At 34.1% G+C, this 23,403-nt stretch overlaps 1 protein-coding gene and 1 pseudogene across 1 annotated transcript; both read right to left on the reverse strand.

Moving 5' to 3' along the window:
• Nucleotides 1-4,300: 4,300 nt before the first annotated feature.
• LOC142643820 (very-long-chain aldehyde decarbonylase CER1-like) lies at nucleotides 4,301-13,294 on the reverse strand. Its single transcript, XM_075818533.1, has 10 exons — nucleotides 13,213-13,294; nucleotides 12,287-12,510; nucleotides 11,633-11,865; nucleotides 9,872-10,091; nucleotides 8,419-8,794; nucleotides 8,133-8,240; nucleotides 6,236-6,436; nucleotides 5,015-5,113; nucleotides 4,677-4,850; nucleotides 4,301-4,500 (listed from the first exon to the last, which is right to left on the reverse strand). The coding sequence occupies exons 1-10, from the start codon at nucleotides 13,270-13,272 to the stop codon at nucleotides 4,432-4,434; spliced, it is 1,764 nt and encodes a 587-aa protein (XP_075674648.1). The 5' UTR covers nucleotides 13,273-13,294; the 3' UTR covers nucleotides 4,301-4,431.
• Nucleotides 13,295-16,056: 2,762 nt separating this feature from the next.
• On the reverse strand, nucleotides 16,057-18,942 carry LOC142644706 (phospholipase D alpha 1-like; annotated as a pseudogene).
• Between the last annotated feature and the right edge of the window lie 4,461 nt (nucleotides 18,943-23,403).

Below are 23,403 nucleotides of genomic sequence, written 5' to 3' on the forward strand. Positions count from 1 at the left end.
CAAAACCAAGTTTCTATTTGACACTTTAGTATTATATATTAATTTCCACAAGGTATGTGGTCCGAGGACCACACAATATCAAGTTTCTGTTTGATACTTAGTAATAGTAACTTAAGATGTTAATTTCCCCAAAGTAGAAGGTCTGGGGACCCGGCATAACTAAGGTTCTGTTTAACAAATAATAAGATATCAATTTCCACTAGGTATGTAGTCCGAGGACTGTGCATAACCAAGTTTCTGTTTGATACTTAGTAATAGTAACTTAAGATGTTAATTTCCCCAAAGTAGAAGGTCCGAGGACCCGGCATAACTAAGGTTCTGTTTAACAAATAATAAGATATCAATTTCCACTAGGTATGTAGTCCGAGGACCATGCAATACCAAGCTTCTGTTTGATACTTAGTAATAGTAACTTAAGATGTTAATTTCCCCAAAGTAGAAGATCCGAGAATCTGGCATAACTAAGGTTCTGTTTACCAAATAATAAGATATCAATTTTCACTAGGTATGTAGTCCGAGGACCATGCATAACCAAGTTTCTGTTTGATACTTAGTAATATATATCAATTTCCACAGGGAATGTGGTCCGAGGACCACGCAATACCAAGTTTTTGTTTGATACTTAGTAATAGTAACTTAAGATGTTAATTTTCCCAAAGTAGAAGGTCCGAGGACCCGGCATAACTAAGGTTCTGTTTAACAAATAATAAGATATCAATTTCCACTAGGCATGTAGTCCGAGGACCGTGCATAACCAAGTTTTTGTTTGATACTTAGTAATAGTAACTTAAGATATTAATTTCCCCAAAGTAGAAGGTTCGAGGACCTGGCATAACTAAGGTTCTGTTTAACAAATAATAAGATATCAATTTCCACTAGGTATGTAGTCCGAGGACCACACAATACCAAGCTTCTGTTTGATACTTAGTAATCGTAACTTAAGAGGTTAATTTCCCCAAAGTAGAAGGTCCGAGGACCCGGCATAACTAAGGTTCGGTTTAACAAATAATAAGATATCAATTTCCACTAGGTATGTAGTCCGAGGATCACGCAATACCAAGCTTCTGTTTGATACTTAGTAATAGTAACTTAAGATGTTAATTTCTCCAAAGTAAAAGGTCCAAGGACCCGGCATAACTAAGATTCTGTTTAACAAATAATAAGATATCAATTTTCACTAGGTATGTAGTCCGAGGACCACGCAATACCAAGTTTCTGTTTGATATTACAAGAGTTGTAATTGATAAGTCCATATACATTTATAAGTTAAACCACAGATGACAAAAGTGCCTTTTATTAATAATAATACCTTCGAAGGTTGTTTACATTCCATGGACGTTGTACAACTTTTTCATCTAAATCAGCTAGTCGATATGACCCTATGCCTGCTACAGAAATAATCCGATATGGTCCTTCCCAGTTCGGTCCTAATTTTCCCCAAGCTGGGTTTCTTGCAGTACCCACGACTTTTCTCAGAACCAGATCCCCAGGCGCTAGTGGCCTGAGCTTCACATGGGCATCATACCCTCGTTTAAGCTTTTGCTGATAATAAGCCATTTGGACCATAGATGTCTCTCGCTGTTCCTCCACTAGATTTAGGCTCTTCTTTAGGAGGCCGTTGTTATTTTCTGGGTTAAAAGTACTCGTCCTTAGTGTGGGGAAACCAGACTCTAAAGGGATCACTGCCTCGGCCCCATAAGTCATAGAGAATGGTGTTTCTCCTGTGGATCTACGCGGCGTAGTTCGATACGTCCATAGGACATGCGGTAGTTCTTCCACCCATCTGCCCTTCGCATCGTCCAGCCTTTTCTTGAGTCCACTAACTATAACCTTGTTAACGGCCTCGGCTTGCCCGTTTCCCTGAGGATAAGCTGGAGTGGAGTATCTATTTGTGATGCCCATGTCACTACAGTATTTCCTAAAAGCTCTACTGTCAAATTGAACTCCATTGTCCGAAATGAGTGTATGTGGTACCCTAATATTTGCCAAGGGCTCAGCCTCTACCCATTTGGTGAAGTAGTCGGTCCCCACAAGCAACCACCTTTTGTTTTCTACAGCCCTCGGAAATGGTCCTACTATATCCAATCCCCATTGAGCGAAAGGCCACGGACTGGAGAGAAGGTTAAGGGCTCCTCCAGGCTGATGGATGTTAGGAGCGAACCTCTGGCACTGATCACACTTTCTTGCATAATCCTGAGCTTCCCTCTGCATATTGGGCCACCAATATCCTTGAGTCAGGGCCCTATGGGCTAGGGACCTTCCTCCAGTGTGGCTTCCACAAATCCCCTCATGCAATTCTTCCAAAAGTGCCCTCGTTGACTCGGGGTGCACGCATAACAGATATGGTCCGGAGAACGATCGTTTATACAGCTTCTGATCCTCGGACAACCAGAAACGCGTTGCCTTTCGACGGATCTTGTCTGCTTCAGACTTGTCGTCGGGTAGAATGTCATTTTTCAGAAAAGATACTATAGGGTCAATCCAACTGGGTCCAGGCCTTATTAAGTGGATCTGAGCTGCAGAAACAGTAGTAAGAGTTGGCTCTAGCAAATCTTCAACAAGGATAGTCCTAGGCAAACTCTGAACCGAGGATGTCGCTAAGGTAGCCAAGGAGTTTGCATATGTATTTCCACTTCTAGAAACGTGAGATAGGATAAAGGAATCGAAGCTAGATTGTAAACGTTTGACCTGGGCCAAGTATTCTTGCATTCTTGGGTCCCTAGCCTTCATGGTCCCCGTTACCTGGCCGACCACTAATTGAGAATCTGAGTGCATATGAACTCCCTTTCCGCCCATCTTATACACCATGTTCATGCCGACCAGGACTGCTTCGTACTCGGCCTCATTATTGGTAGCCGAGAATGCCAACCTCAGAGATTTTTCAAAGATAATTCCCTCGGGGGATACCAGGACAAGTCCGATACCAGACCCTTTCTGGTTAACGGCCCCATCAACATACACCTCCCAAGTCGGGGGTCCTATGCCCGTGATCACGCCCACTGATTTTTCATCCATGTGTGATTCCTTTACAGCTTCTTCCAACAATGGTTCCGCGAACTCCTCGAGTTCTTCCAACGCTAGATCCCCACAGACGGCGCCAATTGTAAGTGCACAATTGCACCTGGACCCAAAAACATATGTGGGCTCAGGCCCAATGAGCCTTAAACAATTAAATTTGTAGAGTGTGGGTTCGCAATCTAGTTCGATGGTGCTCGAAACTTGATGAACGGGCCAGAATATTACAGTATTTATAAACAATGGACAAATAGGGCAAAATGAACCTCCTCGGACGTAGGCCGAGGACCTTTTGTATATTATTTCTCTTTTTCCTTATAAAGGTTACAACTCCTAGTCCTTCTCAAGTTCTTTTCAAAAAAGGCCTCCCTCCTTCTCTTCTACCCCCTTTTCTCCTTAAATACTTCATTTCCTTCTCCTTTTATCCACGTGTCACCCAAAATCTCCTTCCACCACCTTCTTGAAATCTTTAAATACTAGTAGAAGGCTGAATTCTACTGTTCAGGGGTCACTTCCCCATTAATGCGGCCAGGGAGGTAGGTGCAGGGTCTTTAATGTGGAGGCAGCAGCCTTTTTCTGAGATATTTCTCTTACACTGCCATGTCTAGAGGGTATTTGGATCCCCTCTTTAACCTACAGTCTTTCCAGAACTCTGCCTTGATCTTTCTAGTGAATCTCCAAGTAATCACGGGTTTGTCCGAGGAGAGACTCTTCCTTGGATGAATCCTCGGGCCCTCGGCTTGTGAGCCAACTCGCAGCTCTAAAAGCCTTTAGTCAAGAATGAACTAGCGCCCATTGATAAAGCCCAAGGCCCAAATACCCACTTAGGTTCTTTCACTCCCCACAGTTTATTTTATTGAGTAACTTTGCCCATATAATTCAATGAATAGGTTTTCAAAATATGTAGTCATGTTAATTTTATTAGTGAGAGTTGTAGCCTTAGGTTATTACCAAGTTTGTAGCCAAAGTTTATCTTAAATAAATTCTACTCATACACACCAAAGTAACTAAGGGGAAGTATTTTTTATCAAAAAAAAAAAAACTAAGGGGTAGTATTTATTTACTAATATTTTTAACCAGTTAAAATAAATGAATACATTATATTTATAGTCACAACATAATGACAAATAAATTAGAAAGATAATGAAGCCTGTGTTAATGTAATATAATTTTTTTAAACAACTCATTTAGTTAATGTGGCATAACATTCCATATGAAAATTATTAATTTTATTAAAATACACCAACATTCCATAGGAAATTTTAATTTATTATTTTTATTAAAATACACCACCATATGCTTATGAAGCTAGTATTTAGATCCATTTGAGAACATCAAAGGTTGAAACCCATGTTGAAGACTTGCTTGCCAAACTTTCTCCATGTTGGACATCGTGTAACCACACTCATGCTCATTTCATCCTTCTAATGCATGCACTATCCCAGCTATACGCCATGCACTCATCACCCTTCTTGGCAACCAGTTCTGCGATCAAATTTATTAGCTTTCTATAAATATTCATAGTTTTGCAATATGTTGGTGCTTGGAGAGAGTGCTCAATCAAAACTCAAAAGTGGCTTTTACTTTAAAATTTGGTTATTGTTTGTAAAGTTGAATGTAAATGCTCAAGACAAAACATCATTTAGAGTAATATTACGAACCTCACAAGAGTGGACATTCTCAAGAATAGTGGGAATTAACATTGCCGGCGTGCTATGGTATAGGCAGTCCTTTCGAAATTTCTTTGGTGGAAATTGTGAATAGGTAATAAATAATGCTCCTTTTGGCACTTTTAACTGCTCTTCTTCAGTCAATCCATCTCCCACTAACCATATCTATAAGATAGTGAAATGTTTAGGTGTAGAAATTAAATGATCTTAATTAATTTGTGAATAATAATTTAAATCTTTAGGACTTAGGTAACAAGAACAAATATTATATGTTATAACTAACTATAAAGGTTGAGATAATGGATCAGGTAAAGTATTTTATGGTTCACCTTTTGACTGTAACTTTTGGAAAGGATCAAACTATTCTCTGAGCTCATCTCCAACGATTTGCTAAGCTTCATGTACTCATCCTGCTGTAATGTGGCTACCTAAAATGAGCTCAAAACATGTTAGAAGATAAAAAATTTGAAAACATATATCTAAGCATTGGGGGCTATAGTAATTGGCCATGAGCCCCCTGGCCTTTTAAAATTCTTCCTCCCTCATATTTTTTCATAGAGAATAAAAATTTATATGTAAATTTTAACTATTAGTTCTCCTAAATTTTAAAAATATTATACTACATTTATAAATGACTAAATTATTTATTTTTGTTTTTTCGTATTACTTTTATGGCATACGTAATTCAGTTTGTATCCAAGATATATTTTTAGACAAATAGATAGGCTTATCTAAATGGTTGATGAATCATTTTTTTTAATTACTTTTATACCATATACGTAAAAAACTAAATCAAAGCGTCATTTATTTTAATTATTTCATTTTCAAATTGAAAATATCTTCTACTTTTGTTAAAATTTTCGTTTAGAGAATCAAAGATATGGAAACTATAATATTATTTTTATTTTTATTTTATTGTTATGAGAAATGAAAATTTTGGTTAGGAGTTAGAGATCCATATTTTATGTCATTTATGAAAAGTAAAGTTCTTATTTTAATTTTTATTATTCTTATATTTTTCTCATATTACATTGTATATATTTAGGCATCTAAAGTGACATTTAATATTTCAAGTATATGTTTCTCAAAAAAATATTTTAAGTATTTAAATTGAGTAAATCTATTTATGTTTCATCACAATGTTTGAAATTATAAGTATACTTCAATAGTATAATCTCTAATTTAGTTTTAAAATATTTGAAAATATTAATTATGATCGCCAAGATTTTAGTTATATACGAGAAAATAATAAGTTTTAAATCATATTACAATTATACTTTTTATCTTACCAAAATTAGCTTGACCCCTTGAAAAAAGTTTCAGACTCCGACACTAATTATAACCAGGCTATAGAGTATGTATGAACGTGGAATTTGTTGCTAGGTTGGTTAGATGAAACATTAAATCAAATGCCAGGACTGTATCTAAAGCTTATTTTGGTGGTGAGAAACAAAGAATTAGTAATGGGGCTACACTTTTTGCTTTCAAAATAATGTTCCAATTATGAGTACCGGTCTTATTACAACATGAATATGAGGGGTTAAAAATACCTGAATGCCCTGTTTGCATAAATCAACTGCAATTGCACAGGCAACCTTAGTGATTTTGCCTCGAAGGAGCACTTGGGTTGTCCCTTTGGGAATGCTATTTAGCACAATGGCAGCTGCGAGGCTACTTCCATCTACCACCTTTATTTTCAGTTGAGGATTCCTCTTGACATAGACTCCACCATATCTGTTGAGTTCCTCCCCCTACAAAACCTTCGATGTATTGAGAGAGAGAGTATCATGTATCGACCTATCATATATGAGTATGTTGGGGCAGTATACACATGTTACTAGAAGTCCCATATACCAAAAAAAAAAAAGAAGTTGACTGTAAAGAAATTTAAGAATTAATATAAGAATAATGCTACTGCCACAAATTATTTTTCAACATTTTTACAAAATATTGATATAACCAATTTTTTATTGGTTTTTATCTAGATCCACCATTAATATCACTTTTTCATTTACCAATAATTACTCATCGCATCAGTAGTTTGTAAAGTTTTTTGTAAAATAATTTGTATCTCTAGCATTATTCTTAATATCATATAATTGAGTTAAATTCTTCTTACTTTTTGGATTAAGTGTCACTATATTTTATAGAAGACTTTATTAATCTCTCTAAGTTGATATCTCTATAACACCATTGCAAAAGAAAACAAATTTAAAGGCCAATATTTCACATAAGAAAAAAAGTCCTACTAAACAAGTAAATTAACGCTCTGTTTGTTTTGATGTAAATATTTTTAGGAAAATATTTTCACATTTTACTATGTTTGTTTTGCAGTAAAATAATTAGTCAAATGTAAAATATTTTCAGTCAAAGGAAAAACCAAATGCAAAACCTGTAAAATATTTTACACTTAAAAAATCGGTAAAACATTTTACATTTTCTTCTCCTCTCTCACTCCCGACACTTGATTAGCTTCTTCCCCTCTCTTAACTTTCTCATTTCTTCTCCCTTTCTCTATCTCTCAGCTCTCTCACTCACAAGGCCACAACTCTCTCATCTCCACCCATCCCACACCCCTATCCACCCACTGACTGACGCCACTGACTGACCCTAACCATTATCGACACTACCAACCTCATCATATTCGCCCTAACTTTCTAAATCAAAGAATCTGCGTAGATCTTCACTGATGTTGATATTGTCTACCTTTTTGACCCAATTTTGAACCCCAAGTGCAATTATCTCTCCGTTCCTTTTGGTTGCGTCAATTTCTGATTGCACCCCACGTCTCTTGTCACCCAGCTTTTGAAATTGATCTTTAAGATTCTTGATGTTGCTATTTAGGTGAAATAAATAGCCGCACTGTTGTTCGATTTGCTCCAGCAAGTATTCTTCAATTTTTGCTACAATTGGTTTGATAAATTCCATTGTTATATCCATTTCTTTGCTTTCTTCTTTTGGATTATTTATTAGAATGTTTTAGCACAGCGGTTATCACCTAACTTTTAAGAATGATGTCCTTTAATCCAATATACCTTGTGATGAGTAATCTTCATCAAGGAATTTTCGCTGATCTTATACGTTATTAAAACCCAACATGCAATTGGAAAATGATTTTCATTGTATTTTCATGTTGACAGTCAAACACAGTAAAATGAAAATATTTTATTGAAAATATTTTACATGTAAAATATTTTACATTTGCAAATATTTTACTTCGAAACAAACAGAGCGTAAGTCTCTAATTGAGAACACTTGCATCATTGTGTGTAAAATAGAAAAAATATCACATTTTAGCCAACCAAGCTCCAAATTCATCCATATCAATTCAAGCAAAGTTTGTAAAGATACGTGGTTGCTATAGTAACTGTATAAATTTACACTGATACTATTTATTATGCATTTATTTTTAAATTACACAAAGAAAAAGGGAAAACTGATACTTACCTGGTTCAAGAGACCTAGACTTAACACTTTAACTCCTTTTTTCTCTGCTTCAAGTATGGCTTGCTCAATCAAATCATTAATAGAGTTCTCATGCCATCGCAAAAAGTACTGTAACAATATGTAGATAAATATGTAAGCAAAATAGCATAATTATTGATTGAAAATTTGGAATGCATTGGTTACCAACAAGATTACTTTGTAAACGATAAAAATACTTGTTTAAGTTGGGGAAGAAACATCTTACAAAACTACAAAATTAAGAGCTGGTGGTGAAGATTTTTCTTACTTGTACACTATACTTCGGGATGACCCAAGTTTGCAAGGTGAGCATATTGAAATGGTTCCTCTCAACAACAAATGTACGACCATAAATCCATGTTAACATCGTAGACAATAATGTCAGGGGCCACATTAACCACATGTACCATTTTGAGGTGTGAGGACTAGAGGCTAAGGAAGAAAGTCCAAGCCTCAAATGATAGATCGAGTCTAGTGTTGTGAGATGTGTTAGATACACTACGTGTGACACTTTTTCTTTCTTCTTGAGAGAAATTTCATGTAGTGCGTCACTAAATTTGTCCATAGTACCATAAATGTAGTCATAAAGAGGCATGAAAAGACAGTAGTTGGTTCGAAATTGCGTATGAGGTAAAGAGTGAAACCTGTGGTAAGCAAAATTGTTAGAATATTTATTAAGAACTCAAATTAATATACGATTTTTTTTTTATAAATTTAAATTCTTGAGATAAGTGATTATTTATAGTTAAATTTTTTTTTTAATTTAGAATTCTCATATAGAATGAGGTGTTCTTTAGTTTCACATATCAAATGCATAGGGTACGATCATGTAATTTTTTTTTTGAAAGGTGCTATCAGTATCTTGATAATTAAGAGAGCATCTCTAGCTATTTCCCTAATAAACATATTTAAACTTTTTGGTAAGATTATAATACATAGTAACTTATAGTAACTTTTTATTATATTAATATCTTTAAGATCCTACCGTGAATTACATGTTATGTTAAATTTCATGTTAATTGGATATTGCTTCCTCTTCCATTCACAAACTCATCTTTAAGGTGGTGGTAAAAGTTGTGACAAAAATTAAGTTGTGTTCCTCGATTTTTATATCATCTTTTTTGTTCCTAATTTTAAGATTAAAAAAAAAAACCTAGAACTTAAACATTCCATATAAGAGAATGAAACAACTATTGATCTCTATCTGTCTTGAAATTTTGCAATAATTATGGAAGTTATAAGAAAAAAAATATAATCTAATGTTAAATTTGTCATAATATATGTCTAATAAAAAAAAAATTATTAGGTGATATAACATTATTAAATGCTACACCTAACATAACATGAATAATACTTTTTGCTAATGTAAAATAATTCATGCATCCAAGTATGATGAAACCTATGGTCTCATGCTACGTTGGTTTACAATCCACTGGTTAAATTTACATAAATCAATAAATATCTATGTCCTTGTTTTCATAAGCTAGTTCAGTATACCATTTTGAAATCATCATCCTTTGGAAGTCGGCCATCTTAACAAATACTTTGGTGATTTTTGGAACAATCCAAATTCTAAGAAGTTGCATACATTTTTTTTTCTTCATGTTTCTTTTTTTCTTTAATGTCTGTATGTTTAGATGCACATATATGTGTGAAAAGAGAGAATAATAAATCAAGAACGTAAATAAAGAATTATATAGAATATAAGGGTTATGACTTACGAAGGAGTGTACATGAGAAACTTGAGCGGAGGAAACAAAGAGAACAACCACTTTGGAATAAACTCAAAATTACAGTGACCCATGTTGTTCTTGAAATCAACATAAGTAAAATAACCGACAATAGAGTCCAAAGAAGCAGTTCCCGTCAAGATGAGTGTCATTGGTATTATAGAAAAGAGCATGTAATATATTATAATCTCAGAAAAAGGATATACGACAGCTGCCATAAAAAAAAAACATTATGTAAATATAAGAATATGATTGTGAGATAAATATTATGGGTGTAGTTTACCCATTCTTTAAAACTTATTCTATAGAATACCTTGCTAATGCAACTTCTTTAAAGATGAAAAATTTATGGAAGTTCGAAATCTTAACATATCTTCCAAGGGTAGCACAAATGATTAAGCCCATGGCATAATCATAATGGATATGATCCATTGCTTATAAATGAAGGTTATTATTAGTTTGAATCTTGCCTCTCCTCTCTGGAATCAAACTTACCCATAAAAAATAAAATGTCAAAAAGCTAGATCTCTTTTTAATTTTTAAGTTGACCATCAACTTGTGGGACATTACTGATTTATAATAATAATAATAATAATAATAATAATAATAATAATAATTGTACGATTTTTAGAACCTTAAAACTCAACTAGATTAATCTAGTTATTTATCCAAGTGATTAACTTAGGTAAATTATTCATATCTAGGTTAACACAAGTAAATTATATCATGTAAAGCAGTGTGGAAAAGTAAATAACACACGATATGATAATCTAAGAAAATCAAGCTAGTAAAAAAATAAAGAAGGATATAACCTAGCTATCTTCAAGGTAAAACAGATCCACTATGAAAAAATTGAAGTTTTACAATAGCGACTTAGACCATTAACATCCTATTGCTAAAATTTACTACCACGACCACGTGACAGTTCCGAGTTCACGGACTACTTTTTCTCAGATCTATAGCATCCATAAGTACACCACTTGTATTTCTTGAAAGTTTTTTATGCAGCAACTGAAACAATCATCAAGGTCTCGACATCAATCTTAATCTTGATAACCCTAAGTGTGTATGAAGACAAGCACCTCTAGATCTCACAAAAGATTCACACACACAGCATAAACAACTACTCTAAAACGTGCCTAGAGTTTTTCTATTTATATGAAACATAAAACATCCTACACGTCAAACGAACTTGAGCTGAGTTGGAAAAATTCTGTAGAAAAACAATCTGCATGAGTTTTGATCTATGGAATCTAATTTTCGATCGATTGAACCTTGCAGGAAGTGAACAATAATTTTTTGTAATTACTCGATTCCAACTTTACATTAAACATACTTTGAGCAACTTAAATCTAGACTCTAAGTTTTGATCATGATTTGCCAACATTATATATTGAAGTTTTAATACATTAGTCCCTAAGATTTTCGAACATAATAATAATAATAATAATAATAATATTATTATTATTATTATTATTATTATTATTATTATTATTATTGTATACATTTATTTAGTCTACAAAGTAAAATTTACATGAACGGTGAATGTGCGTAAAAACATAATTTTATATAATAATAATATTTTAAAAAATAATAATGTATTTTTTTTTATATTCTGAAAGCCTCCCTGGCCCCATCTACTTGCATGAATGTGATGTAAAGTATTAATGGATAAAAATATTCATCAATCTGTGACTAATGATAATATATGAAAAGGAAAATGAAATAAAGACATATAGTAATAGGTTTTACAAGTGATAGGCTCTGTGATAATTGAGGAATGATGGTGAGAATGATAGCGAGAGTAAAGGTAATGGTGGTGCAATGCTCTATGAAGCCAATAGTAGAGGAATTCCACTGGACCCACATGAAGTAGAATTGCTAGAATTACTCCATCTGTTCTCCAAATGGATAAGTGGGAACTCCCCGGCACCGTAGTGTTGACTAGGTAGGATATGATTCCACTCAGAATTATTTGGTCATCCCTAAATATCAACCAAAAAAGACGTAAGATTACTGCTACTTAATTTTTATGTGCATTAGATTTTGTCAATTTGTTCACATATGTTGCAACTTGCATATTAATAGTTTGTAAGGTGCAACATATGTGAATAAATTGATAAAATCAAATGCAAGTAAATATAGTTTGTGTGTCTTCCATGAGGCTGGGTGGACCGTGAATAAATTGATGAAATTAAATGCATGTAGAAATAATTTGTGCATGTTTTTTATGGGCTCGGATGGACAGTTATGACTAATTCAGATTTTCTACTCCCACAGGCCCAGTCTAGTAGGTAGGATATCACTATAGCCAAGACGACAATTCATGTCGTCTCTTGCCCTTTTGTTTTAAGCAAAAAAAAAAGAAAAAGAAAATTTGTGTATAAAAATAAAATTGATACTAACCAACTTTGCTCTCTGTCGACTTGTTCAAATTGAAGACTCTTGTCAACAAGTAGGTTGTTGCCTTTTGCATTTTGGTAACGAGAAATACTAATCCATATTTGATTGTGAAGCATCCTCCATAACAGAAGTGGGAGTATGGAAAAGTTGGTAAGGTCCCTTTTACTCTCTTCCTTGAATAGGAATGAGTATATGCTGTGTACCGCCCCTGGAGCCAAGATCAAATACTTCGATTGAATGAAACAATGAGAAGTTAATTAATTAGTATACGAAATGCAAACCATTTAATCATATATACTTGTTTCTTTCCAAAAAATGAAAAAGAAGAAGAAGACATAATTAAGCTTTTTTTAATGGTCGAGTCTATATATACATGTATATATACTCCCAAAACTCGAGTGTATATATATATATAATATATATATATATATATATATATATATATATATATATATATATATGCATGTATATCTTTTGAGGTTAAAGGGAGCCAAGTATATACATTTTTCCTTTCTTATAAAAAAGTGGTCCAAATCCGAACCAAAATATCGAGTAATAAGCCCTAGTAGGCCACATTTCACAAACAAAATAACAACCAAAACGCAATATTTTTTTTTCCATCCTAAATAAAGGATTTATGTTGAAACAAAAAGAACGTTGTAGCAGCCATGGGCCAAACTCCATAATACAGCCAACAACTACAAGGAGGCAGAGAAAAAAGAATACAACAACATACATAGAAAAGAATCCAAGAAACAAAGGACTCCAAATATAATATTGTCATAACACCTAACAAAAGGAAAGCTTCACAGACTACCAAGAAGGCAAGAACCCTAACCTTAAAGCAAAGATTTTGTGGGGTGTGTGTGAGACTGACTGTGTGTACAAAGACAGAGATGTAACTTGGAAGGATTAGACAAAGAAACCACCTTAAAGCTTCCAAGATGCTTCCATGGCCAATCGGAGAGAATTCCTGGATTAGAAGCCATTCTTTCTTTACTACTTCACTTGCTCAGCATGCAACCCATCGAAGCTCATATATATATGCTATTAACCTTCTTCGTTAATGCGGGGCCCATTGCAACTACTTTTTTATTATATTTTTCTATATAAAACATAAAATGTGTGTTTGGAGAAGACAAGCCGATATATATAATTAAAAAAAGTTATGATATGTAGGCTGACTGATTTAAAAAAAAAAAAAAGGGCAGTTGAAGATATTTAAAACTAGTTGGGATATGATACAATTTTTTGCAAGTTAAGAAATAGCGTGCTTTGGGTTCGTTTGGGTTAGGATGAAAAAAAAAAAAAAAATTACTATTCAGTTTATTTTTACTATTATTTATGAGTTTCACTGTATTTTTTTAGAATTATTCATGAGTCTCGTTATACTATTTCAACTAACTTTTACCTTGTTTACAGTACTTTTAACAATAATTGAGTCCATTTTTAACACTATTTATGAATCTCACTGCATTTTTTTGGATTTCATACCAAAATAAGTCGATCTATATTGTCATGATAATTGAGTCCATTTTTTCATCCAAGAAATGTCAGTTTTGTGTTAACATGTTTAATTTACAATCAACTTGTTATTTGGTTCATTATTTGTGTTAAGATAACACAAAGTCGTGTAACTCATATAAATAAATTAGATTTTATCCAACATAAATTTAAATTTTAAATATAGTTTGAATAATTTATACAATTTTAATGTTTTTATTTGTACAATCTTAATAGATTGCGACTTAAGGCAATGTTAACATTTTCAAATGCCTTAATGCTTATATTTGTTTTAACAGATTGAGACCTAAGGCAACGTTAACATTTTCAAATTGCAATGTTTATATTTGATATCACTTAAATAATATTTAGTTAGAATTTCATATTATAAAAAATTTATTTAATATTGTTAAGTTCTAAAGATTTATGATTAAATGTTTAGAATTTCAACTTGTAAGTGTTGGCAATGTGAGAACAAAAACATGTTTAAGATAGGTGTTAGACATTGCTCAAAGTTGTACAGGTCAAAACTCAAAAATTTTAAGCTGCAACAAAAAGAATTAATTTTTTGTGAAGCTCAACCGATCGAAGGATGAGGCTTGATCGATCAAGAATCACAAAAAAATAATTTCTGCAGAATTTTTAAATAGGCCCAAGCTCGTGAAAACGCTTAGGGTTTCAGTCCAACACTTACATATAAAAAAAAAAACTCTAGCCACGTTTTAAAGACTCTTGGAAGGCTTGTGAGTTACTCCTATGAGATCTGAGAGGTTCTATACCTTCCAACTCTACAAGCGTTTACCAAAACAAGATCTAAAATCAAATGCTAGTGGAATCTAGTTGCTACATAGATCAACAACCTATGATCTGAAATTTTTGAGAGAGATCTCAAACTCACAAGCGTGGGTTCTTGTATGCTGCAAATCTAAGAGAGAAGGAGTTCGTGGATTTGAAACTTGCACGTGGTCTTATCTAACTCCTTGATTTGTTTTAGGATAATGGGTTGGATTGGGTTGAGTTGAAATTTTATTTTTAGCCTCAGGTAAGGCCGAGTTTAGGTGGATAGCATTTTTAACCCATTTGGCCCAACTTGACCCACCATACATGTGGATAAGTTTATTTTTATTATCCTTATTCTAATTTTTTTGTTTGATTGATTTTGGTATTTTGAAAATTAGTTTAATAAATTTGAAACTATTGAATATAATTTAAGCATATTATATGAATTGTAACAATTTATTGAAAAGGGTGTTCAAATAATTGATGAAACTCCAATTTTTGCAAGGTATAAAACATTATGCATAGCCCACTAACCCGAACCCAACCTATTCTCCTCATGTAGGTTCACTACAAAAAAAATGTCTATTAGCGACCAAGAATTTTTGACGGACCCAAAAAGCCCTCTCAAAAAATATTATTTATGATGGCAAAATAAAACCCTCACAAATACTTGGTAAAATGTGAAATATTTGTGACCAACAAAAAAAACTGTCGCAATTATGTGTTATAGCCGTCACAAATGCTAATATTTTGGAGGGAAATTTTCCCTCCATATTATTTGCGAGGGACAATTAAAAATCTCTCGCAAAAAGTGTATTATTTGTGACGGTTAAAAAATGCCGTTACTAATACTAAACTATTTGCGAGGGCCAAGATCGACCTTCACAAATAATCATTAAAATGTCAAAAAATTTGGAGGGAAATGTTCCCACCAAATTATTTCCGAGGGACAATAAAAATCCCTTACAAAAATTTATTTTTTGTGTGAGTTAAAAACATAGCCTCACTAATACTAACTTATTTGCGAGGACCACGATTGACCTTCACAAATAATAATTAAAATAATAATTTTCTTTGGAGATAAAAGTTATTTTAAAATTCAAAGAATATAATGATTGGTGAATTATAAAGTGATAGGAAATTTGTATTCAAAATTATGCTTATTAAAATTCATAATATCTTGTTTTTCATCTCTGGTTTTCAATTAGGCCACAACTTATAGTTGGTTTGCTCTAATTCTTTGAAACTTTTGGACTCAGCTTGACTTTGAACTTCATAATTCTAATTTATCCATCATTTTCTATCTGCGTAATTAACCACTACAAGAACTACATGATCACTTCTTTGGAAAGTTGCATGAACTAGACTATAGTAAAAATGTTATTTACATATCCACAACACATAGCAATCAGTGATTGCCAATCATTCATAGTACTGGGAAATAAGATGAACAAAAAAAAAAGCTCAGTTTTAAAATTAATGCAAGGCAATTAAGTGGTGAGAATTGGAGGCAGTAATTCAGACTTGGATCCAAGAACTTTAGCCTGTGTCTGGGAAGAATTCTATCCCAGGTAGCTCTTTGACCACTCCTTTTTCAGTGATATGAATGGGATAACTGAGCAAATGGCCTGGCAAGTCATGGTCCAGTGTCTCACTAGAATAGAGGTCTCAATACTTTCTAGCAATTTGGTTCACTCTTTGGACACATTCCACACTTTCTGGATGGAGAAAGGAGTTATCTAGAATGCCTAAGTGCTCGTACCACAATGCCATTCGAAAGCCGTGGATTTGTCCCCTAACTGGCTACCTAGTGGATAGGTGGAATGGTTGATAGGCTCCCATGGCAATCTCTGTATCCCAGGCACCATCCATTGACCTCTGATTGATGTTGGCAGATCCAATGATAGTGTATTTGTCACGCCCCGAACCCAACTATAAGATAAGCACGTGACAACCACTGCACACTTATGAAGTAAGCACCGTACAAATGTGCAAGGCCTTCTTAGCAACTAAAATTTATCCTCAAAAATTAAAACAAATAAATCCAAAATACCTCAACAATTTCTTTATGAATAGATCTCCAATAATTTAATAGGAACAAAATCCAAACCTCATGTACATAATGCCAATTGGCCAATAAATATAAAACTATTATAAGACCATCCAATTCCAAAATTCCTAAACTTCTTTTCTTGCTCACAACACAACATCATAAAAATTTGATGAACCAATTTACCTATCATCATCTTAGCATGAACATAGATCATGAACCGCCTGGCTTCCTGAGCTCTACTATAATCTGTGTCTTGTTCGGGCTTCTCTGAAGGTTCATATTCTCCACTTTTCCTCATTTCTCAATTTCCAAGGCAAAAGAATGTCAAATAGTCCTTTGGGTTTGCCTCTTTCCCCTTAGTTTGGAGGGCCTGCACTATATCTTTGTACATCATCTCCATTGTCCTATTTTCCCAATTCAATATTGCTTGCACAGATGCACTTTCTGGGATACCCTCTGGCCACAGTGGAATGACAACATAGACTGTAAATCTTTCTCCTGCCTCAATCTTACTAACAATCTTCAGTGACAGTTCTTTTGGAATAAGATTTACAGCACCGACCTCCTCAAATTTAAGGCCATGTGAATTCCAGCAGAAAGAGCTTCCAAAAGAAACCCAATTCAACATCTATTTTTTAATGAACATTAGTTTTACAAGGAATCACTACTTTTCTAATGAACATCTATTTTTTAACAATGGCTCCAAATACAGCTCCACCTGCCTACAAATATGGGTTAAAACAAGCCCATTAGTGACCAATCTATACAACAAGGGATCTATCAAATTGATCTAAAACATGTCAATACTCAGCAGTCAGCTCACAATTTACATGATTCTACGAAAAAAATTGAATGAAAACCACAAGGTGGGAGAGCAAGCAGCTAGGAATTTGGGAAAACCTTCTCTCGATCTCACATTGATTCACATTTAATCATAATAAATGAAGTTAAATATCCAAATGGGAAGGGAAAGTGGGTTTCATGTCCATGAATGTGTGCAACACTCATTAGGAGGGAGATTCCCACACAGCATAACAACTAAAGATTTTAAAATTGCTATAATATTGGTTAATCAAATTTCATTTGAAATCTCAAACAATGAATATTGACTAGCAATTGATAACTCAGAAACATCTTAATACAGTAATTTATAATGTCCAAATATGGGGGGAAAACATGTATAGTTCTTACTGGACTTAATGCAATGCAGTCATCAAGCCATCTCATAGTTCGATCCACTGATGTCCTGTTTCTCTTGTCAGATACCCATGTAGGCACTTCATCAGCTAAAGTGACCCATATATTTGGCCTCATGGAAGAAATCAATTCTATGTATTCTACAGGTTTGATCTGAGAGCAAACAATTTTATTTAGAAATATTTTCAAGTTAATCACTAAAATATTATCAATTAGATTTTTTAAGCATACGAGAAGCGATATGGGCCAATTACCAAAAGATGCCCACAAGGAGTCTCAAACGACACTCCAACTTTGTTCGTGCTGTTATCTTCTGGAAGGCATTGAATAGAATCTCTTGTTACAGCTGGAAGTCCATAATCATGCAGACCAGGCATTTGATGAAGTTCTCCACTATTTGATATTGTTTTTGGTGAAAGGCCTTCCAAGCTGCAGAATTTAATTATGTAGCTAGCTCAATGAATAATCATTTATGCAATTTTTAAATATGAATCTCTCTTGGAATTGTTTCAATCCCTATTACTTGATAAAACATACATAGAAGAATACACAGTTTCGACAGGTTAGCGATCTCTTTTTACAGAGTAGCAATCTTTCATCCCAAAAGGCTCTCACTTTCCACTGTTTAAACATTTTTTAAGGAAAATAAGTACCACTTTACGAATTCATAAAATAAAAAGTTACCACTTTACTACAAAGGCCATGACCGCGTTACTCATTTACAATATCTAAGTGTGCAAAACATAACAAAAACTTCAACAACACAAGCTCAAACAAACCCAATTCACTAAACATCTAAAGGGCACATACTTTCAATATATATGAAATTCTTTTCTCATCTAATGGCATTGATATAAGCATCCTGAATGCTTCTGTCAACTACATTATCCTTCCAAGTGTGAAGACCGGCCCTGGCTGCATCCTCAGGAGCATTGGGGAAGCCAAAGGCGGCTCCTCCATCAATTGATCAAAACAATTGTACATTCCATGTTTCATGGTCTTCAGGGTACATAACTAGAGATGGGGTTATGAAAATGCCATCTAGTTGCATTAAAAGCCAAAACACAAAATACTCATTCATTTAGATTTGGGACAAGAAGCACTATTCACAACATTGAAAGTAACTCAAAATGACCTACCAGTTTTATACACAATGATTAAAGTGGGTCAATTAAACAAGGAAATGATAATGGGAGTGAAAGACAATACATTATAGTGATACCAAACATACATGCATAGGAAACATTATGAGTTTGGGATAAGCTTTCTTGAAAACAGATTAGATTTTTATTGGTTAGTTACCCAATAACCAATTCATAACACCTACATAAAAATTATTAGTTATTTGATCATCCCATCCCAAGCTGATTACATTAGCCCAACAGTGTTGAAAATTAAGTTGGTTTGTCATATACTATACAGAGAAACAATGCAATAAGCCATTCACTATCCTTGCCCTGCGATCTTTGCTGCCCTTCCTTGTTTTTATAATTCTCAAAAAAAAAAAAAAAAAAATCTCTGTTCTTTTATGAACCTCAACACCCTACAACTTAAAAATCACAAATTGAAACAGTTACAGTGGCCAGTTGGTGAAAAAGACTCATCTTGTTTAATTTCACCTGGCATTATTCACCTTGGTGGTTCTGGAACACCCAATAGCTATTTTAAAACAGTAAACATGCATCTCAGGTTGGGCTAGAGACTCATAAGATGACCAACAAATGAAAATAAAATTTAAAACTGGAGCACAATGATGCATCAAAAAACAATACAAGGAATCACTACTTTTCTAATGAACATCTATTTTTTAACAAGAAAGTTACCAAAAAAACAAAAAAATAAGAAAATGTTTTTAGGTTTTTTCCCCCAAGTCCAGTATCACAAAAGTTCCTTCGCAGCATCTCATATTCCTTCAGCTTCAAACAGCTCTCCAAAAGCTGCATTGCCTTCTCACCCCTAACAGTGACATAGCATGCAATCTTTTCATTACGTCTGATACCAAAGGAGCTCACAGAGTCAAGATATATACATGGGTCCTTCAATCATTTCATTGTTAAATATACTATGAACGTAAGGTTAATTTTTTTTCTTTTATCAAAAGCAACACGAAAATTGCACAATAGCATTAAAGTAGTCTAATTTGACTGCTTTTCAAATATGTGCAGAGTACAGACTTAGTGTTTAAAGAAAGGTTCAACCATCAAACAAGAAATTGAGAATGCTTGAAGAATTACCAAGTCTTACATGCTTCGTTTGTGAAAAAACTTAGACAGATTCACTCCTCTCTATAAATAGACATATCCCCATATAGAATCAAACACCTTAATGCAATCAAAAACCAACTCTAACACATACTCAGTTGATAAAATTCAATCAAAAACCAAATTCGACACATACCCAACTGAATTCAAACTCTAAAATCAAAATCTAACACACACCCAGATGATAAATTCAATAAGACAACACAAGTAAACAACAAGCAAAGAACAAAAAACTCACCAGTTCACAAATTCAATCTAGAAAAGGAAACAAAAGCTAATTATCATCAGAATCCTCCCAAAACGTCACACCCAGAAACCCACAAAAAATAATTTTCTTTTGAAACCAAACTAGCAAAAGAGGGAAAAGAATGAGTCATTTACCTGAGGAAAGAGAGTGGTAGAAAGACCCAGTTGATTCGCAGAGAATGAGGAACGAGAATCAAGCGCAAAATCGATGCCAAAACCAATAAATGTGTGTATGCATGTGTAAATCTTTGAAAGCCGATTGATTCGCTGAGAGAGAGTGACGATGAGGAGAGGCGGAGACTGGAGAGCTCTGAGAGAGAGAGAGAGAGAGAGAGAGAGTGACGGTGAGGACTGAGGAAAGGCAGAGAGAGTGTGAGTGACGGTGAGTTGGGAGTGTTAGAGGGAAAAGTGAAAAAATTTAGCGGGAAAGGGGAATTGTGTTCCGAGGGAGTTGGGAGTAGGGAGTGTTAGAGGGAAAAGTGAAAAAAAATTTGAGGGAAAGGGGAATTGATGGACATGTGGGGCTAAGGTTTAAAGTTTTATAAGAAATCTTTTCAAAAAAAAAAAGGTTTTATAAGAAATTGTTTATTATAAGAATTTTTTTTAATTTAAATTTTAGAATATATGTAGCGGCATGTGGTTTGAAGTTCATAAGGTTTAAAGTTTAAACAATTAGTATAATTTTTTATAATAAACAAGGATAAATAGGAGTATGTATATGAAATACATAGGTTAATTAATGAAATAAATTAGATATAATTCATAAATTGAATAGCTCCCCAAAATTAGATAATAAAAAAGATTATATGTCATATGTTAAAAGAACAATATGAAATCTCTAGAGTGAGCTATATCAAATACTATAAAATAACAATATAGTTCAGCTATTAAATATTAAAACAAATGATGGGTTTGCTTATATGTAAAAATGGTTTAATTTGAGCTCGATCTGGTTGTTCAATTGAGCTTAAATTTCATCAACACCAATACTTTACCTTGCTATGTAAATCTAGCGGTTAGAATTGGAATCTAAATTGGCACGTGAAGGTTACATGTCATGTACCCGTACTTTGATCGGCCTGCTCTCACAATCAAACCATCCAATCACACCTTAATTTCACCAATACCCAGATTTTACCGTGCTCTTCCCATCCAATGGTTGGACTTTGAATTTGATGTCATTTTCAAAACCGTCAAATTCTAGACCTATGCCCCTGTAGGGATGGCCTAAGGCCCACTCCACAAAAGGCTCAAAATTCTACTCCTAAGAAAAAAACCATTGTCCCCTATTACAAAAGGTTCAAAATTTTATAAAATTATATGTGTGTGTGTGTGTATATATAATGGTTGTTTACCTTCTTTTATTATTATTAGTGATACTAAGGATAACACAAATTTACTATAAGATTACAAATTGACAGATAAGGCTGTCCACGGGTCGGTCCGGGTCGGGTGTGTGCCTAACCCGTGACGGACTCAATCAGAACAAGCGGAGAAGTTCCAAACCAGCTGCTGAACGCGAAAAGCCACCAACCCGATTAGAATAGATGGGAAGGTTCCAATATACACCCTTTAAAATTTTGTTTAAAATCCATTTTTTTCACCTTGATTTTTGAAAAATCTCTTTTAACAACAAGATACTAGCAGGCATGCCATAGATCACACATAAGAGTGACCGAGGTAGCCCTCACACATTGAGATTTTTATTTTATCTCAACATTAACTCTTGCTAGTCATGGGTTTTTTAAAAAGAATTTAAAGTAAGGACATGTCCCCCCTTTAAAATCAAAACCATTTATATCTAAGCACATGTATTATTCTAAATGCATGTGTAGGGGGTTTGGGCTTGGAAGGCCCACGTAGGCCCACTTAGTCATAACCCAAAATAAGCCCTAAGGCCCATTGGAACACTTCGTTATGGCACGCATAGGGGGAGTTGACCTTGAACCTTATCATAGTAAGCCCAACCCTAAGGTCAGGGTGAGGCAAAGGGACACCACCTCGAGGGAGTTTTAGGTGGTCGGCCTAAATATTGACGAGCAATGAGGGATGTGAACATAGGGCATGAACATGGCGAGGTCGGTGACCGCGGGCTGGCAGTATCATTGGGGAAGTTCACCGCTGAACACTCATTGATGTCTAGAACAAGTACCAAAGGAATCCTCTAAAGATGTGAGGATCCCCTAGGATTTTGATGAACGTGGGAATATGTGTGAAGTGGGGAAAATAATGATGATTACCCCACTAACAAGAGATAATAAGAGGAAGAAGTGGGTACAGGATTAGGGTTGGGAAAACATTATGAGAAAAGCGATATAGAGGGAGTATTCTAGGAAACACAGGGGAACGAAGGAAAAACACGATGAGGGAGGTGCATTAAGGCTAGGAGAAGGCAAACTAGGTGAAGCTCAAAGCCTAATTGGTAGGATTGTGACAATGCCTACATACAAATTAAGTGGGGGCTCAAATACCATCGTTTAAGCAAGATCTAGTGTTCATAGCATGTATGAGATCATGGGACATAGTCCTCAAGATTGGGTAAGTGTCTTGTTTAATCTATGTTGCACACATTTTTAAGGGACAATCAAAATTAGGTCTTGAATATGGTCAGGCCCCTAGTGATGAAAAGAATGAGGGAGAGTGAATTGAGATGCTTTGATCATGTTTATATGTGGGTAGCTTATGCATTAGTAAAAAAGAGCGAGTTGATTCAAGTTAAGGAATCAAAAAAGGGTTGAAGAAGACCGAAAATAACATTAGAGGAAATAGTAAAACATGACATGTTAATTAAAGTTCATTTTTTTTTAATAATTTTTTCAGAAAAATAAACAAACTAAAGTTAATTTCACCAATCATGATATGCCATATATTTGATTTTTTTTTTAATTAAAAACTTTAGTTATTTTATAAAGAAAGTTAAATAAATATATAGCAAGTTTTGATTATAGGAACATAAAAAATAGTAGTAAAAGGACTTATATTGGAAGTCCAAAACTTGTTACATAGTGTGTGCAACTACTAATAATGTTATCAATATATTTTGGACTTTACGGCCTTTTGTGATTAAAATCTTGGATTAA

Source organism: Castanea sativa, chromosome 7 (genome assembly GCF_040712315.1).
Source record: "Castanea sativa cultivar Marrone di Chiusa Pesio chromosome 7, ASM4071231v1".
Classification (NCBI taxonomy): domain Eukaryota; kingdom Viridiplantae; phylum Streptophyta; class Magnoliopsida; order Fagales; family Fagaceae; genus Castanea; species Castanea sativa.

Excerpts from the sequence above, each read along its gene's own strand:
- LOC142643820 (XM_075818533.1), bottom strand. The coding sequence starts at position 13,272 with ATGGCTTCTAATCCAGGAATTCTCTCCGATTGGCCATGGAAGCATCTT. Across the intron at positions 10,092-11,632 it reads TATCACAGAGCCTATCACTT|CTGTCGTATATCCTTTTTCT; the intron begins GTAAAACCTATT and ends TTTTTATGGCAG. Across the intron at positions 8,795-9,871 it reads TTTCTCATGTACACTCCTTC|GTTTCACTCTTTACCTCATA; the intron begins GTAAGTCATAAC and ends TGCTTACCACAG.